At 52.6% G+C, this 17,683-nt stretch overlaps 8 protein-coding genes across 10 annotated transcripts; 4 read left to right on the top strand and 4 right to left on the bottom strand.

Moving 5' to 3' along the window:
- Nucleotides 1–975: 975 nt before the first annotated feature.
- On the bottom strand, nucleotides 976–5,059 carry H257_06289 (hypothetical protein). The gene is made up of 6 exons (XM_009831468.1): nucleotides 4,511–5,059; nucleotides 3,992–4,450; nucleotides 3,046–3,806; nucleotides 1,958–2,513; nucleotides 1,330–1,557; nucleotides 976–1,266 (listed from the first exon to the last, which is right to left on the bottom strand). Exons 1-6 carry the CDS (start codon nucleotides 5,009–5,011, stop codon nucleotides 1,081–1,083), a joined length of 2,691 nt encoding a protein of 896 aa, XP_009829770.1. The 5' UTR covers nucleotides 5,012–5,059; the 3' UTR covers nucleotides 976–1,080.
- Nucleotides 5,060–5,142: 83 nt separating this feature from the next.
- H257_06288 (hypothetical protein) lies at nucleotides 5,143–10,462 on the top strand. The gene is made up of 12 exons (XM_009831467.1): nucleotides 5,143–5,268; nucleotides 5,340–5,573; nucleotides 5,623–5,825; nucleotides 5,902–6,042; nucleotides 6,100–6,198; nucleotides 6,267–6,440; nucleotides 6,498–6,858; nucleotides 6,927–6,998; nucleotides 7,100–7,704; nucleotides 7,830–7,953; nucleotides 8,160–9,964; nucleotides 10,016–10,462. Exons 1-12 carry the CDS (start codon nucleotides 5,166–5,168, stop codon nucleotides 10,307–10,309), a joined length of 4,215 nt encoding a protein of 1,404 aa, XP_009829769.1. The 5' UTR covers nucleotides 5,143–5,165; the 3' UTR covers nucleotides 10,310–10,462.
- H257_06287 (hypothetical protein) lies at nucleotides 9,987–11,037 on the bottom strand. The gene is made up of 4 exons (XM_009831466.1): nucleotides 10,907–11,037; nucleotides 10,728–10,853; nucleotides 10,571–10,674; nucleotides 9,987–10,512 (listed from the first exon to the last, which is right to left on the bottom strand). Exons 1-4 carry the CDS (start codon nucleotides 10,991–10,993, stop codon nucleotides 10,347–10,349), a joined length of 483 nt encoding a protein of 160 aa, XP_009829768.1. The 5' UTR covers nucleotides 10,994–11,037; the 3' UTR covers nucleotides 9,987–10,346.
- Nucleotides 11,038–11,105: 68 nt separating this feature from the next.
- Nucleotides 11,106–12,039, top strand: H257_06286 (hypothetical protein). Its single transcript, XM_009831465.1, has 3 exons — nucleotides 11,106–11,236; nucleotides 11,308–11,669; nucleotides 11,726–12,039. Exons 1-3 carry the CDS (start codon nucleotides 11,131–11,133, stop codon nucleotides 11,858–11,860), a joined length of 603 nt encoding a protein of 200 aa, XP_009829767.1. The 5' UTR covers nucleotides 11,106–11,130; the 3' UTR covers nucleotides 11,861–12,039.
- H257_06285 lies at nucleotides 11,941–13,845 on the bottom strand. Of its 2 annotated transcripts, XM_009831463.1 has the most exons (5): nucleotides 13,324–13,845; nucleotides 13,102–13,276; nucleotides 12,995–13,057; nucleotides 12,668–12,947; nucleotides 11,941–12,219 (listed from the first exon to the last, which is right to left on the bottom strand). In XM_009831463.1, exons 1-5 carry the CDS (start codon nucleotides 13,810–13,812, stop codon nucleotides 12,030–12,032), a joined length of 1,197 nt encoding a protein of 398 aa, XP_009829765.1. In that variant the 5' UTR covers nucleotides 13,813–13,845; the 3' UTR covers nucleotides 11,941–12,029. The 2 variants fall into 2 exon arrangements, with proteins under 2 accessions (XP_009829765.1, XP_009829766.1); XM_009831464.1 differs by lacking the exon at nucleotides 11,941–12,219 and having other exon boundaries at nucleotides 12,424–12,947.
- A 343-nt stretch (nucleotides 13,846–14,188) lies between these two features.
- On the top strand, nucleotides 14,189–14,995 carry H257_06284 (ribosomal protein L7/L12). Its single transcript, XM_009831462.1, has 2 exons — nucleotides 14,189–14,456; nucleotides 14,520–14,995. Exons 1-2 carry the CDS (start codon nucleotides 14,235–14,237, stop codon nucleotides 14,820–14,822), a joined length of 525 nt encoding a protein of 174 aa, XP_009829764.1. The 5' UTR covers nucleotides 14,189–14,234; the 3' UTR covers nucleotides 14,823–14,995.
- A 339-nt stretch (nucleotides 14,996–15,334) lies between these two features.
- On the bottom strand, nucleotides 15,335–16,445 carry H257_06283 (hypothetical protein; the record flags this gene model as incomplete). The annotated part of the gene is made up of 1 exon (XM_009831461.1): nucleotides 15,335–16,445. Exon 1 carries the CDS (start codon nucleotides 16,319–16,321, stop codon nucleotides 15,335–15,337), a length of 987 nt encoding a protein of 328 aa, XP_009829763.1. The 5' UTR covers nucleotides 16,322–16,445.
- Nucleotides 16,446–16,512: 67 nt separating this feature from the next.
- Nucleotides 16,513–17,649, top strand: H257_06282. Of its 2 annotated transcripts, XM_009831459.1 has the most exons (5): nucleotides 16,513–16,768; nucleotides 16,831–16,975; nucleotides 17,025–17,120; nucleotides 17,172–17,356; nucleotides 17,410–17,649. In XM_009831459.1, the coding sequence occupies exons 1-5, from the start codon at nucleotides 16,533–16,535 to the stop codon at nucleotides 17,600–17,602; spliced, it is 855 nt and encodes a 284-aa protein (XP_009829761.1). In that variant the 5' UTR covers nucleotides 16,513–16,532; the 3' UTR covers nucleotides 17,603–17,649. The 2 variants fall into 2 exon arrangements, with proteins under 2 accessions (XP_009829761.1, XP_009829762.1); XM_009831460.1 differs by having other exon boundaries at nucleotides 17,172–17,649.
- Nucleotides 17,650–17,683: the final 34 nt, after the last annotated feature.

Genomic DNA, 17,683 nt, shown 5'->3' with positions numbered 1-17,683 from the left:
GCCGGTCAAATGTGATGGACCTTCACGTTCGATGCTTCCTACATGTCTCATGTCTGTGTTCTGTAGTCAACCAAAATCCATAGCTACACACGTAGGACATTCCGGGGCCAACTTGACCTTCAAGTGTTTCAAAATGTTATTCCTTTTGAGATAACCAGTAGTGGCAGCAGCGGCCTACACGATGGGAGTGGGGTGCTGGAGTCTCGCGTACTATATTTTACTTTTAATGTAATAAGTATAAGGTATTTCACGCAATTTCCGCTCGGCTTGTCGTCTCGTACCTCATCGCCCGTGTGAGTGGTGAAGATGCATTCTCATGGTCGTGACGAGCATTATTACTGTAGTTTATGCAGGACCCATCGTTGTCGCGTTGCTCTACGAATTTTTCAATTGTGTAATTTTCCTATGTAAATGTAAATTCCGCCCAGGTGTTTGACTTGAATAATATATGACAGCTTTGACAACCGAAATTCTCAGAACCTCTTTATAGTAATCTGCAAAAATTGTAGTACTTCGAAGTACTTCACAAGTCAAGTACAAGGAATTCACTGTCAATTTAGAAGTCAATGTAATTATGAGATTACATGAGTTGTCAAAGAATGCAAACATTAAATGCTCAGGGTACTGGCGCTACAGTTTTGAGAAGTCGTCCAAAATTATTCGTAACGTGATCAATGTAATTTCCGCCCACAATGTAATTTATGCGCAGTTGGCAGCCAATCACAATTATCAAACGACGATGATTGGACAAAATTGGGTACTCACAGTCAGCTCCAAATCGCCCTTTTTACTGTTAATACTGTTAATACTGTATGTAGTATTATAATATTAATAGTACTAACGTTACTTATACTATACCTCCGGCCGGAGGTAGTAATTAATAATAGTACTCCGTATAAATATAACAATTATTCGAGAGTCTTTCAAAACTGTCGGCTGATCGTGCGAAACAATCATCCAGTTACTCTGTATAGCGCATTTGCTTTGTGCATATATATATAGCATCTATATATGTATTGTACTCGTGGTGAAGCGGTACGAAATATATTTTTCCCTGGACATCACCACACTCCTAGTAGCTTAGGCATCGGGTTGAAAGTCGGGATTCTTGCGTAAAATGACAATGCCTTCTAACACGTTGGTGAGCGCAATGTACTCGTCCGTGGCCAGCTCAGCGCGGTCCTTCACATTGAGCAGCACGGGCGTGTTGTGTGTCTGGAAGCCCGTGATCGACTTGGGTCGGCCGGCTTGCCCCACCACTTCCACCTACCCCCAACCAATCGCATCATATATATATATATATATATATATCGAAAGAGATGGACGTACCGCTTGGCCGACGCGCACAGACACGGGTAGGGGGTTGCCCTGCTCGTCCACCGTGATGAGCATGCGCGGCTGCATGGCCGTGACGATGCAATATAAAAAGTAGTGCGAGTTGTCAAAGATAGTCTTTTCCATGTCCAGCGCCGCATGAAGCACGGCCAGAAGCCCGCTCAGCGCCACGCGCGACAGAATCAGCCGGTCCGAGTGGAACGGGTGCAGCGTGATAAGGCCCTACGATTCCAAATCAATATCCCACAACAAATATAATACAAATAAATATCAAACGACGATATATATCATCAAAATGCCAAATTTCGACCGTTTTTTCAAAAGTCGAAACTGGAGGTGAAACGAATGTCTTGATAGAGAATGAATCAAAGAACGGCCTAAGCCAATCAAATCACGTCATGTCGTAATTTCTGCCAATCCAAACGTGTCACCCTCCAAATTGAGCAAAACCATATATATATATATACTCATATTTGCAACGTATACAATGAGACGATCAAATATAGATTCCAATGCTATTGGCGTAAATAGAGTAGTCACAAGTCCAAATTTGGGTGCAATGCACAATATATAAACCAAACGACAATGATCGATATATATATATATATATATATATACATACCTTGCCCATGTGAAGAAACCCTTGAGCAATGCGCACAACAAACAAGTGGTTGGCTTCGCGGCTGTAAAACTCGGACAGCTGGCGAAGCAGCCCCGCGACGCGCGAGTTATTGGTCCCGGCGGACACGAGGCCGAGCGCGAGGATGGCGCTCTGGGCGACACCCGCGTCCGCGTCATGCGTGAGCCGCGACAGCGTGTCAATGAGCGAGTACTCTGGGTTGGACACGCTCTGCAGCGCCAGCGCCAGCGGCACCGCGCGGCGGACGTTCACTTCGCCGTACTGGAGAAGATGGTCGAAGGTGCGCACGGCCATTTCGCTGCCGACGCTTTCGCCGACGGTCACGAGCGCGATCCCGAGCACCGCCGCCAGTTGGTGCGCGCCTTCGTTAGGGTCGTCCACGACATGGGTGGCGCACACCCGCAGCAACGACTGCACCTTGAGCACGTTGCCCGTGCCAGCATACGCACATGTTTCCAGCGTGATGGCCAAGTACTTTGAGATGCGATGTTGGATGGTCTTGGCGGCTTCAAGCATCGCGTCCACGCGTTCTTGGCGGCTAGGAACAACACGAAGAGATATTTGTTAGATCTCTATTGCCAAATCGAGTATTCGCAGCCCTCAGGACCATGGAATATGTATTAAGCGAGAGAATGCAAGACATGTGCCCAAGCCAATATTTCATATTTTGTCGATTTTCTGCCAATATTTCACATTTTGTCGATTTTCTGCCAATTTTCTAAATAATTTTGATTCGACCCTCGGTATTATTGGGCAACATCTAAACATCTACTCTACGAATCGTTGTATACTTTGTACAAGCTTAAAGCTTATATGTCAAAATGGGTATCAAATAGGTTGGTAAGAAATACTCCCGTCCATTTTTTTTTAATGAAAAGCATATATATATATATATAATATTATTCCACACGAATCAAATCAAAAAAATATCAACTGGATTTATAAGCACCACAGGTGAATGAAGACGTGAGATACGAAACACATACACCATATGCATCAATGATCAGTGCAATACACAACTCTCAAATGTCCACACACCCAAACATATATATATAGACACGCTTGTTTACCCGAGGTAGAGCAACCCGAGCCCGAGGCAGAGGAACCGTGCGCAAGAAGAGTCGAGCTCGGCGTCGGTCGACTCCATGAGACGCTGCATGAGTACGCTGCCCGCCTCCTCGTCGCACGTGCCGACTTCAACCATGCCGAGGGCCAGCGCCGCGTAGCTCACCTCTTGGATGTCGGCGTTCTCGTCGGCATGGGAGACGACGGGGATCAGCAGCTCACTCACGTCGTCGCGCGACGAGCCGGCATACGCGATGCCAAGTCCGAGCACGGATGCGCACCGGATGGAGCAGTTTCCCGAGTCCACATGCTCGGAGAGGAGGGCGAGCGCCGGATCACATTCGTTGCGGATGCCCGAGCTGACGATGCCGACGCCGAGGATCGCGCCGGCTTTGATGTGCGGGTCCCCCGAGTACAAAAACTTGTCGATCGCGGTGATGCCTTCCTCGACGTTCCACAGCATGAGCAGGCCGAGGGACGCCGCCGCCGACGTCATGCCGTGCTCCTTGTTCTTATACAGCCATCCGTTTCCCTCCACAGTCATGAGCTTATCGGTGCCGTAGCCAGCATTCACAAACGCATTCACAAACGTGGACGCGAGGTTGGCGCGGGCAGAGTCGGTGGGCGCGCCGCCGTCGCGGCCGCGGGTCACGCTGCCCGTCTCAGACAAGTGCGACTTGTAAATGTCTTCGGGGGTCTTGGGCTCGAGCACATCCAAATCACGAGCCAGCGCCAGAAACTTGTCGCTCAATTCCGAGTTGCCGATCTACCCCAAAAAAAAAAATTATTTAAAATATAACGATTTACAACATGTATAAACATCAATCCAATAGTATTTTAAAAAAAAAGCAAACATATATCAACCCATATATGTATGGTCACGATGTTTCGTAGGTTTGGCACTTGTTTGCAGCAACTAGCTCAGCAACGAAGATGGATGGGAACCCCTACCTGGTCCACGGCGGCGTGCTCGGGGTGCTCGTCGTCGTAGCAAAACCGCTGGCGGCCCAGAATGTACCCGAGTTGCTTGCGCACGGCCGGGTCGTTCGCCTTGGAGAACACGTCGGCGACCAGAGGCTCGCTGTCCAAGCGCAACGCTACGCGCAACGCGTCGGGGAGCTTGTCCACGCGGATGTAAATGGCGTACGCAGTGTTGAGCAGCGTCTGGAGGTCGTCCGGGTCGCTCATGAAGTCGGCGCACGCCAACAGATACAGACACACGCGCTGGTAGTTCTTGTCGTCGATCTCGGGGGAGGCGAGAAGCCGGTCGAGCTTTTGCACTTCGATGAGGATGTCGATCGCTTCCGGCTCGGCGTTGTGCTTCATATGGAACGGCACGATTGCATCCACGATCGCGAGCAAGTCGTCCACGTTGGCATCAATGGTGGTCGTGACGCGCGCCGTGTATTCCTACGATCCGTGCGGTGAGAACATGCTTCATGGAGGAGAAAGCATCGAGTGGGTGGGTACCTCGCCGACTTCCCCGGCCAACGACCGGACAAACTCGTGGCCCCACAATCCCAATTCCGTCGAGTTGCCCTTGAGTTTGAAATGCAAGCTTTCACGAGAGCCCTCAGGGGCCATCGTCATGGCAAGCACTGCCAGAATGTCGGCGAGTTCCGTCTGGTTGGCAGGTTGCAGCGTCGTGAACGCGTCTTTGAGTGCATTGTAATGGGGACGCAGAAACTTGAGTGGCTTCGGCACCGACGTCATACTGGACGTGGCCGTGCGGATGAGTTCGCGCAACGTTTCCAATGCGAGCTTCTTCACGCCGATTTGTTCATGGATGTCGACGATGCGCGTGACACTCAATTCGAGATCTTCCTTGAGTTGCTTGTCTTCGTCCGACAAGTCCTCTGGCTCCTTCGTGTCCGCGCCATTATCCTTTTGCGGCGCATGCACGGGCTCCAGGCTCTCCTTCTTCTTCGGGTCCTCTGACGGCACCTGCACTTGGACCGCTTCCTTGGTCATCGTCTCCCTTTCTTTTTTGGACCCCACACCACCGAGCAAAGATCAAACCTGTATGTTTCGATGCGTTATGCATTCTCAAAGGCCTCAAAGATCTGTGGTGGCGGCCCGGGGCGCCCACTGTCCAAGATATATTCCATTTCCAAAGGTCGCCAAGATGAAGAAGCTGTTCAAGCTTGCGTCCACATACCATGGCGTGGGGCCTGTCACGTTCGCATGGCAGCCAGCGGGGAACTTCCTCGCCACGGCCGGGAAGAACGGTAAGTTACAAAGAAGGAGGAGGATAATGCCATCCTCTGCATGTTCGTTGACGAAACCGTGGTGGCGGCAGGTCTCGTGCACATCTTCGACCGGCAAGGCGAACAATACGACGAGATTGGGCTCGACATGGGCACTCCGGTGCTGGCTCTCGAATGGGATCACGATGGCAACACCCTCGCCATCTTGCAAACCGGCAACGGCATCGTGCCGCTGTGGGACTTGAGTGCCCGCACGACTCAAAACTTGGACACCAACTTGAAGGACCCGTCATTCATTCGTTGGTCCAACTCGGGCACCCAGCTCGGTACTAGCCTTTCACTCCTCCATGTCTACTGCTGACTTGATGGTCGTAGCGATTGGGACGGTCAAGGGAAACCTGGTGCTGTACAGCAAGTCGTCGCGCAAGATCGTGCCCGTGCTCGGCAAACACTCCAAGAAGATCACGTGTGGCGCATGGAACAATTCCGACCAGTTGGTGCTCGGGTCGGACGACCGCATGATCACAGTCAGCAACGCCGGGGGCGACACGCTGCAGCAGCGCGAGCTCAAACTCGTGGTAACAACCACCCTTCCCAACAAACATATATTTATATATATCATCAAGATCGTCATGGCTTGGTTTATCATCGTAGCCCACAGACTGCAAGTTTGGCCACCGCAAAGGCGACTCGACAAGAGGCCCCGAGACGTGCGTAGCCATCAACGTGGTCAAGTCATTGATTCTCCTAGACACGACCGACCCAGACAACCCCATTGAGCTCACGTTTCAAGCTGTAATATGAGTCTACATCAATCATTCACTTCTAACAAACAGTATGACATGGCCGCAGCATTACGGAACGATCAAAGTGTTTGAGTGGTTCAATGGCGGGTACCTCATGATCTCGTTCTCGGAAGGGTTTGTCATTTGCATCTCGACCCAAATGGACGTACGTACCCGCCTTTGCTACGTTGTGCATGGACCCACAACGTCCATCCATCCATCGATCCACACTAGGAAATCGGCGAAGAAATGTTTTCCGGGCGGTTCTTCTCGGAGCGGCTCTACGCAGTGTGCTACTCGCCCATCCTGAACCGCATCGCCATCAGCGGCGAGAGCGGCATCAAGGTCGTGGACATGTCCAACTACACGGAAATCAAAGCCGACGCCATCAAACTCACCGATGCCGAGGTCATATATATATATATATATATTGTCCTCATATCCAAAACATGACTATACGTGTAGGACAACGAAGCCAACCTGATGGCGTACACGAACGACGGGCAGATCCTCACGGTGGCCACGCAGGGCGGCATCATTCAAACGTTTCTTGCGAGAATGCCAAACATCTTCGATCACGTCGGCAACTACGTGGCGTTCCTGAGCTCCCTCAGAGAGATCACAGTGGTCGACACCGGCGGCCGCGACGCGCCCATCCACATCCAAGTGTCCATCGAGCCATCGTTCATCGCCCTCGGCCCCCGCCATGTCGCTGTCGGAATGAACAACCGCGTGTGGTTCTATCGGTGCGACGGCAGCAACCGCGACGCCCTTGTTAATGAGCAGCAGTACTTGGGCCGCGTCACCTGTGTCAAGTTGAATCGAGGTAATGATATATATATATATATATTCTCCATAAAAATGATAGTATGACGTGCTATGTATGCACTTTAGATTACGCTGCCGTGCTCAGCGATGGCAAGGTCCTTGTCCATTTGATTGAACCAGCGCCATCGGCCCAGCAACGTACGTCGCGTTCATCATCGAACCTACAAAATGCTTTAGCACTGAAAAAAGCTATTGCTTTCAACTGAATTTATTTCACAGTGTTATGCTGTCAATACTAGACGGTGGACGTGCCAACCACGAGCAGTCCAAGACGTTCCCCGATACCCAAGGCCGCGACGACCGGGAAATCTCGAGCATTGCGCTCACCAAGGACTTTTTCATTTACGCGACGAGCGGCGGCGGCGTGCACTTCTTCTACCTCCATGAGTGGAAAATGCTTGAAGGGTGCAGCTACCGCCACGAAGACGGAGTCGGCATCGTGCACATCGCGCCCAACAACCTCGGCACCAAAGTCGTGCTGATCGACTCGCGGCGCCGCGGGTACATTTTGAACGCGACCAACCGCGAGGCGCTGTACATCCCGAGCGTCCCCAACTCGACCAGCGCCATCCTGTGGGACACGGCCGACCCCACCGTGTTCGTGGCCGTAGAGCCCACCGAGTTTACCACGTTCTTGTACACGGAGCTCACGATCAACGGCCCCGAAGTGACCCAGCTCGGCACGATGGATATCGACTTGAACGGCGACTTTTCGTTTGCGCCGCAGTCGACCAAGATCCCGCCGGGGCATTCGGCCGTGCTGTTTGCCGACGGTGTGCTCACGACCCAGCAGCCCGGCGGCACCCTCACCACCATCGTCTCGTGTACCCACGAAGCGCTCCAGGTACGTTCGTTACACGACCTTAAATGGTTTTCAATGGGTTGTCGTTCGATGAATAATTTGCTTTTGATTGATTATTATGGCGTGTTTGGTGCTATGGATGGTTTCAAGTAAACCTAACCGAGTAGAAAAGCGTGCGCCCTGAATCGGACAAGGTTGTGTTCAAGCAGTGCTTGGGACTTTTGCGCATGGACGCTGCATGGAAGCAGGCGGTGGTGATCGATGCCAAGGAGTATTGGCTAGCTCTTGCCGGTACGTACAATGACGACAGCTCCACCTGTATATATATATGTATATATATTGAAGCTGCTTGGATTATACTTCCCATGGATCATCTACTTACTGACTACATATGCCTACATCTTTACATCTTGAAACCAAAACGTTGCATGCAATCAATAGAAATGATGTATGTAATTGGTGTGACGCTCTTGACATTTGATTTTTGTCTTGCTCAGGTCGGGCAATGCACACACTTGATATTGCGCTGTCGAAGCGGGTGTATCGGCAGCTGGGGGACGCGGGGATGGTCATGGGGCTCAACCGCATCGAGCACGTCGAGGACAAGAACCTTCTCGCCGGCCACGTATCGATGCTGTTTGGTCAGTACGATCAAGCCCAAAAGCTCTACTTGAACTCGACCGAACCCATGGCGGCGCTGACCATGCAGCGGTACTTGCTGCAGTGGGACCAGGCGCTGCTGCTGGCCGACTCGCTGGCCGTCCATCTCGTGCCCGAGCTGAGCGCGTCATATGCGGCGCAACTCGAGTTCAAAGGCGATGTCGAAGGCGCGTTGAAGATGTACGAACATGCGTGCAACGCCGTGGATCCGCTGGGAAACCCCGTGGTCGCATCCGAGAAGACGCAGACGCAGAGCATGGCGGGCATCGCGCGTTGCACGCTCCGGACGGGGGACCTCCGCCGCGGCATCCGGCTCGTGACGGAACTCAATGACATCGGTCTGTGCAAAGAATGTGGGCTCATCTTGGAAGGGATGAAGCAGCTGTCAGACGCGGCGCAGCTGTACGAACGAGGCGAAGTGTATGAGAAAGCGGCGCAGATCTACATCCAGATGAAGCAGCTTCACAAGGCCGCGCCGCTCATGGCCAAAGTGCACATGCCTAAGGTGCACATGCAGTTTGCCAAGGCTAAGGAGGCGGCGGGGGAGTTTGCCGCCGCCTCGGATGCATATGAAGCCGCGATGGACCTAGATAGCGTTGTGCGCATTCAGCTAGAGCACTTGAACAACGCTGAGAAAGCATTCTCCATCGTTAAACAGACCAAGTCGTCCGAAGGCGCGTCCGCCGTGGCCAAATACTGCATCGAGAGCGCCAATTATGCAGCTGCGATTGACTTCTTGCTCATGGCGAACCGCGAAGACGACGCTTTCCAGCTCGCGCAAGCGCACAACGAGATCGACGCATTCACGAAAACGATCGGCGATGGCATTTCGGTGGAGCGAGCGCTCAAGATCGCGCAGCATTACGAGCAAACCCAAGCGCATGCAAGGGCGGGCGAGTTTTACCAGGTGTGCGGCAACTTCCACAAAGCACTGCGGCTGTTCCTGCAGTGTGGGGAGACTGAGCTAGGCCGAGCCATCGATGTGGTCGGGAAGGCGCGCAATGACATGCTCACGCACACGCTGATCGACTACCTCATGGGCGACACAGACGGGATTCCCAAGGACCCAAACTACATCTTCCGCCTCTACATGGCACTGGGCAACTACGCGCAGGCGGCCAAGACGGCCATCATCATTGCGCGGCAAGAGCAGGAGCTGGGTAACTACAAGGTCGCGCACGACGTGCTGGTTGAAACCCATCGGCAGTTGCAGCTACACAAGATCCATGTGAACCAGGACCTGCGCAACTCGCTCACGCTGCTGCATAGCTACGTCGTGGTGAAGAAGCTCGTCAAGAGGGGAGATCACATGTCCGCCGCCAAGATGCTCGTGCGCGTCGCCAAAAACATCTCCAAGTTCCCCACGCATGTGTCCAATATCCTCATCTCGGCCGTCATCGAGTGCCAGCGCGCGGGGCTCAAAGGCAGCAGCTACGACTTTGCCACGCAACTGATGCGCCCCGAGCACCGCAACGGCATCGACAAAGAGATCAAGCGCAAGATCGAAGCGATTGTCCGGCGGCCCAACAAGGAGCAGCCGCCGGACACGATGACTCCGTGCCCGTTCTGTGACCACGAAGTCGTCGACGTCGACTTGGACTGCGGCCAGTGCAAGAACTGGATTCCGTACTGCGCCGTCACGGTGGGTTGATGTAGTGTCCACAGTTAAGAAGGCTGACGATGTGTGGTGTAGGGCTACCACATGGTTAAAACCGACTGGAGCCAATGTCCGCACTGCCAGTTTCCAGCGCTGTATTCGCATTTGGTGAGTCATTTGGAAGCGGAATCGATTTGCCCCATGTGCGACAAGGAACTCAAGCCCGACGACGTGCAAAAGGTGTCAGAAAACGACGTCAAGCTCGCGACGATCGAGTTGCAGCAGCCGGAACAGGCGCCGCTGCCGGCGGGGACGGCGACCAAGGACGGACACAACAACCAAGCGACGGGGAAGCAACAGCCGCCCAAGCAAGGCGAATTGTTTGCGTAATTAGCATTTGTAAAGAAGAATAGACATCGTGTTGGTACTAGGTCGTTAGCAGCGTCGTTTGAAGCGAGTTGGACGTGAGAAGCGCTCCTTGGGCGACGAAACAGCCCACGGTGCCGATGAAATGCATGGACACCAGCACGAGCCGACCTATGGAACTGAATGCGTCGGTGCATCTGGCTGGCTGCACCAACGGCGTCGGAGGACTAGAGTAGCATTTCAACAGTGAGGGGGCATGTAGGGAGGGCCATACAGTATACCAACCAGGACGATCGAAAGGTACAGCACCACCGCAGACCCATGCGGAACCCAGACTGTTCCATGGCGATGCAAGCAAACACGAGTATGGCAATGTGCACGACAAACAACTATATCGTTGAGAGTTCGTTAAGACCACAAAATGTGTATGGAGTGTAGATACGTTGTGCTTTGTTTGGGGGCGGAAGTGCTGCCACTTCAAACGAGAATGCATCATGACGAGGACAATGGATGCGAATTGAGGCAGAACAAAGAACAGCTGCTGGAGGCGGAAGCTGCGCGTGGGAGGCTACGTCAACAACACACATGAAACTACGGGTCAATCATCCAAGACACTCATACGCGACCAAGGATAGCCTCGGGAAGGAGAAGCGCGAAGCTGGCGATGGCTATGCCCTGGGTCACAGCGGCGGCGTCGACCCGCATCATGGATCGATCGTATCACTGGAATCTTGATGCATGTACTGCGACGCTTTCTGCACTTCAACGTTCGTCGTATCCGGTCAAGTCCGGATATACCCTCAAAGTCGACGGCGTGACTATTGCGACTCATCTCAGTGGACACAATGGAAAACGTGCTCAAAGACATGACGTCGGCGGGACCTGCGACCGCAGACACAGCGGCGCAGCATGAGAATTGCAACAGCATGGTCGACCACGCCATGAACAAATGCAAGTCGCCATGCAGAAAGCTCCTTGTCATACCTCTTCTTCAATGCTCATCGGTGAGACCATGGACGTAGGTTCCAAGGTGACATTCCTCGTCCAAGCCATGGAAAAGATGGGATGCAAGGTGAGAAACATTCCCGACTTCTTTACCAGCGAGCATTGCGAAGGCAACATCAACGGCGGGTTCAAGCTCAACGAAGACGGACAGCCTGGTGTTGTGCTGTGTCAGAACCACATCAAGGACCAAGAGTGGATGGACCGAACGCTAGCACACGAGCTCATCCACGCATATGACCACTGCCGCGCCCAGGTCGACTGGAAGTCCGACTGCGAGGCCCATGCCTGCAGCGAAATCCGCGCGGCGGCGCTCAGCGGGGACTGCGACTGGCACCTCGAAGTGTTCCGAGGCCACTTCAACATCGCCAAGCAGCACCAGGTACATACGTCGCTCCGTCATCTCTACATGTCGATGATGCTGTCATCCTTTCTTAGGTTTGCGTGCGCCGCCGCGCCGAGCTCTCGCTCCAGTTCAATCCCATGTGCATGGGCAAGGAAGCGCTGTGCGTGGACAAGGTATTTGAGACGTGCTACAAGGATTACCTTCCGTACCCCGACATTCCCAAGTAGTCACACATACATATATAGTGTGACAACGTTATATAGTGTGAAGTCGTTATAATCCATAGAAGCCTACATGCCCGAAATCAACCAAGGACACATACTAGTACGATAGACACTGCACTAGTACATACTAGTACTGCATACTAGTAGTTGTATTATGCTATTAATAGATGGATCAGTAGCGCTGCTTCCGCCAACGCGCAAACAGCTTAAAGTAGTTGCCGCGAAAGAGTTGGGAGAGGATGCACGTCGAGAACCACGTCGTGACGACGAGGCAGATGCTGCCTTCGCTGGAAAAGTACGGGTAGTCGTCCGCTTTCTCATACAAAGGGCCTGTGAGCTGACCGAACACGCTCACGATGAACCTACACAGCACACCCTCTTGGTTACCTTGTTGTCAACTGTATATATATATATATATAATATATACATCCGAGTGGAAAAAAGTAGGGAAGATTCGGTTTTCATATGCTCTCTAATGTAGGCGTCTATATATATATATATATATATATATATATATATATATATATATATATTCGAGTGGAAACAACGAATTGAACATTCTATTCGGTTTTTCCACTGTTTTCATCAAATATAGGCGTATATACATATATATACTAGTTAGTACTTCCAAGTATATAGTCTAGTGGAAAAAAGTATGGAAGATTCTATTTTAATATGTTCTCAAATGTAGGCACATACATACCTATATGTATATATATATTATATCCTACGATGACATAATATTGAAAGTAAACCCGACCAATGAAATTAATCTGATAAACATAATATTTATACATCAGCAGCACGTACAAGCCGTGGGACGCGTGGTAGAGCACGCTGGACCAAATCACGTAGCTCGACTTGCCTTGGATCCAACACATGATGATGCGGGAGCCGACGAGGAGGATCGTGAAGATGCTCAGCACGCTCAGCACTTGAAAGTCTTCGACGTCCACGACCGAGTACCCCGAGCCGGGCGGGATGATCTTGTACTTCTCGGCAATGATGAACGGCCAGTGCCACACGGCCCAGATCACGCCCGTGACCACAGACGCCATGAACGCGCTGTGGCCAAAGATGATGTCGAGCGCTACAGAGGATTCCATCAAGCGAGATATATGGATATATGGAGGGTACCCGGATAGAGGGCGCCGCTCCACCCGATTTCCTGGAACAAGCTTAGCAGCAGCCAACTGCATCCTGTTGCATTAATGACACTCAACGAAGCAAGCGTCGAAACGCACCGATGGGCCGGCTATTGAGCGCCACGCCGAAGTCGAAGCGCGGCGGCGGCACGGGGTCCCACACGATGCCCGCGACCACGAGGTAGAACACGTAGAACACGAGCCCGCCGTCCTTGGCGTCCTGGTTGTCGAAGCTGAAGACGGACTCGGCGCGCTCGACAAACGGCCGATTGAACTGGACAACAAGTGAGGAAACTTGCAACATCAAGAACAACCACGTACGGGGTTCACCATGCGCGTGGCGGCGACGAGGGTGTACGCGGCGACCTGACAGAGAAGTGGGATGAAGAAGCTCATGGACAGCACGCGGGCGAGGGAGGACTTGGGGTAGCATCGGAACAAGTCGGCGAGCGGCGGGATCTCCCACATGGGAAATGCCATGACGTTGTACCGGAAGTTGAGATGCGTGCCGGCGATGTGTCGAAGGGACAGCGCTGCCACCGCAGGGGACACGAGCCACAAGAGTCGGAAAAGGGCACAGAAGAGACTCGAGAGGGAGAAGAGCTGGCACAACACGAGTCCCGTGAGCGACAAGATGGAGAGCGTCACCAGGGTCACGACGAACGCATGCACGCCGTACGTGTACGCGTTGACGACCTCTGGGGAGAAGAAGTTGTGTATCGGCAGCGTGTTGTTGGTGCTGTTGGGCTGCAGGAGCGGGTAGTGCTCTTCCCAAATGTCATGCTCGTTCTTGGGCTTGATATGCATCATCGTCGTGCTGGTCGGGAACTAGGATCGCGCTTGATATCCAAAATTGACACTATGGTCATGGAAACGATACATTCTTGAACACCCCCATACAAATAAGACCATTCAATTAAGTTTGTATACCTTCCAATACTATTTATACTGTAGTAGTAGTACTAGTATGTGGTACTATTAATATTAGTAGTACTACTTGTCAAGATACACCTGTCTTAACTAATAACTTGCGCAACTTAATAGGTACTATAAAAATACAGACTTTCTACTTCGCCGTACAGGGTACGTACGTTTAATCGATGAATTGTATTGGATTTCAGGGTACATAGTACGTACAACCACGAGTTTCTCTCAATATAAATTGCTGGAGTGTCCGTTTTCACCAGTCGTTTGAGGCCGATAGTTGGGCGTGTCATTTCCGTTGCTGCATCATGTTGACCCGTGTAGTCCGAGCTTCCGTCACCCGCGGTGTGGCTGGCCGCCGTGCCATCTCGTCCTCCGTGCCTCGCTTCTTGGAAGTCAAGGAGGCCACGGAAACCCAGAAAAAGATCATTGAAAACGAACTCGCTTTGACCCCTCGCGTGCAAAAAGTGTTGGACTTGATCTGCGAATTGAACTTGATCGAAATCTCGGAATTGTCCACGGCTGTCCAAGTATGCCCCACCTCCATGATTCAAGCAACACACTGCGCAGGTGTTGATGGTGCGTTTGTGTAGGTCAAGTTTGACATCCCCGAAATGGGCTTCGCCATGGGCGGCGGCGGCGGCGGCGCGGCCCCCGTCGAAGAAGAGAAGAAGGAAGAAAAGACTGCATTCGACGTCAAGCTCGTGAGCTATGACGCCAAGAACAAGATCAAGGTCATTAAGGAAGTCCGAGCAATCACGGGCTTGGGTCTGAAGGAAGCGAAGGAACTCGTGGAATCCGTCCCCGCGGTGTTGAAGAAGGAGTTGAAGAAGGCTGAGGCCGAGGAACTGCTGGCCAAGATCACTGAGATGGGCGGCGTCGGCGAGCTCGAATAAGCAGCACGTCTCCAACACCCCATAGCTGTAGGACGGGCGTCACCTCCTTCCTTCGCACGATAGGTGGACACAACCCAGCGTCAAAGGACCAAGACGGGCGCGCCCCTTCTTCGATTTAATAGAGATAATCCCCAACCATAACCCAACCGATCGTACGTTCGTCGTAGAAGCAATCCTTTGCTTCCATGTTGGCACGTTCATTCTTCCGGCAAAGGAACATGCCAATTGTAGCTCCGCTCTTATGTTACAGCATTAGTGACAGCATCGTCCTCCTCGACTTGGAAGACCTTCTCGATGATCACTCAAGTGGGATAAGTACTTTGCGATGACAAACGTACAACAGCATGCTCAGACTTCAATTGCAATACTCATTACGTACACGATCAATTTGACATCGTCGATTACATGAGTGCTACCAAGTCTTGCTACGGACACGCGCATGACTAGGTAGGGAGCGTTGGTTGTGTTCATTTCGCAGCAACACTCTTAGCAGCGACATAAACGTGTTTACATTATAACGTTATGAGTTCGTGGGGGAGGGGGGGCTGAATCCGAAACAGCCGAATCACTTTGTCAAGTGGGAGGATCGATGCAGGCGGGTGGATCATCGTCACGACGAGGTGGTGCGCGTCCAAGAGGCGGAAGAAACGGGTGTCGGACGCGGCGCTTCTCGTCTGATGGGCCAGCAACATGGATTTCTTTCTGCCAGCTACATGATCGCATGTCAAGAGACTTGCGATGGTCGCAACCAATGCGTCGATGAGACTTTCAACCCAGACGATGTCCGACCCCACGACGACGTCGACGTTGTCGGTCAAGGACAAAGGCGCCGCCTTGAACCAATCCAACTCGGCCACGTCCACCGAAGTCGCGGCGATCGAGCTAGCATTCGCACGCACATTTGCCGACAGGTTGTCCAATGTGTAGGCCAGGTCTGTGAGCGTCACGTGCGACGCGCCGCACACGGCGGCGGCCAATCCCACCAGACCCGTCCCAGCACCCAGTTCTAGAACTCGTTTGCCACGAACGCTGTCTTCGTTTTGAACGAACGAGGAGGTAGCGTGTTCGAGGTACTTGGCAAGCACTACGGATCCGTCCCAAATGGTCAATCCCGTGCCCTTGCCAGTGTTGCCGACTTCGCCGATGTACAGCGGGGTGCCATGGATGAGGAACTCGCCCTTTTCAAACGCCAATCCGAACGAACGACTCGCTATGGCCAATACGGGCGGCGGTGTGGATTGAGATGGTGCGACGAAGACTCGGGTGTGCGACTGGATTTGGTCGCCGTGACGAAGTGGCACCATACACTGGGTCGAGGGATTAAACATGGAGATAGACATGTCAATATGAGTTGCTTGGTTTGGCGATATGACGTTGCTTGAAAGACGTAGTTGATCGAACAACGCACTGTGGATGTCGTCGAGTGATGCGCCTTTCGCCACGCGGACTCTGCGATGGCCTTCAAACCAAGCATCCGCCTCCACGATCAGAATGTTCATCGACAGAGGCTGCGGCGAGGACACAGGTGGCGCAATTGATGAGGATGACAAGGCCGTGAGGACAATTGTGAGCAGGAAGGCCGCCAACTGCCTTCAAGCCCATGCACCAACGTCGCGACGGCGCACAAAATGTTACTCTCAAAGTATTATCCGGCTAATGATTTCGACATTATCCGGAGTTTGAGTTTTCATTGCGCCAATCGTAAGTTGAATGGAGGTAAGCGGCAGTGACACGACGGCGCCGACGCTGGTGTCGGTAGATGAAGCAAAGGAAGTCGGACATGCCGAACAGAATGAATCCATCGAGAAGACGGACGTGTTCGAGAAGCCACTGGGCAAGAAGCGCCGCCGGGAACGCCGCTTGGCGCTGAAGAAAACCCAGCTGTGCCGCCATTTCGACAAACCCGATGGATGCCCGTTTCCAGAATGCGTATATGCCCACGGCCTGTACGTGAACTCGATTAGTCGTATCAATCCGACCCCTTCCATTAATGATGAGCTTCTTACAGCGATGAGCTGACGGACGGCGGCACCTTTACCGTTACGGCGCAGCGCAAGCTTATCCGCGACCAAGGGGAGAAGCGGCAAGCGGACAAGTTTGTGCACAAGGACGACGCGACAGTCGTGGACTACGTGGCGCGCACGGGCACCATGGTCCGTCTGCCGTCATTTCTCGACTTCAACGCGCTAACTCGGTACCTAGGTGGACCGGTACTACACTCGGATGTACGCGGCCGACATTATGGGCGAACCATCGGAGGATCAATACGTCAATATGCACTCGAACCGCCTCTGCGTCGTGCGTACACTCTGCTCTGCCACGTCATCCTCCCATCCCGTCGTCATTTAGGTTGGGATTGCGCCAGGACACTGCATCTTCACCCGCGGGTTGACTGTGAAAGCGGTGGACTTTGAACCGTCCATGGTCGAAAGCAAAGTTACGGGAAAGAAAAAGAAAGGCGGCGTGTGGCTCAACCCAGACACGGTCGTGTGTCGCGTGACTTGCACGAACGGCGAAACATTCAACTTTCGCAGGTACGTACGTACACATGACGCCTGAACTATGGCCATGACCATGTTGATCGTAGCTGCATCCGAGGGGCGCTGATTGAGATCAACGAACTGCTGACCCCGGCCCTGCTGACGACGAAGCCGTTCACGCAAGGCTACATCGCCATCGTTCGGCCCAAACCCGTGGAAATCGTCGAGATTCAAGCGTCGCTGCTGCCTCAACAGGACTACTCGGAGCTTCGTCACTTGACCGCGGCTAGCTTTCGCTAATAAGTCTAAACAGTGCACTCAATGCAAACTACCTACCTTGCGTGATAATTTGTGTCTATTGTTGAAACGGCTATCGGTTAC

The sequence above is a fragment of the Aphanomyces astaci genome (assembly GCF_000520075.1).
Source record: "Aphanomyces astaci strain APO3 unplaced genomic scaffold supercont1.12, whole genome shotgun sequence".
Taxonomy (NCBI): Eukaryota; Oomycota; class Saprolegniomycetes; order Saprolegniales; family Verrucalvaceae; genus Aphanomyces; species Aphanomyces astaci.
This window is presented reverse-complemented; position numbering and strand designations above follow the sequence as displayed.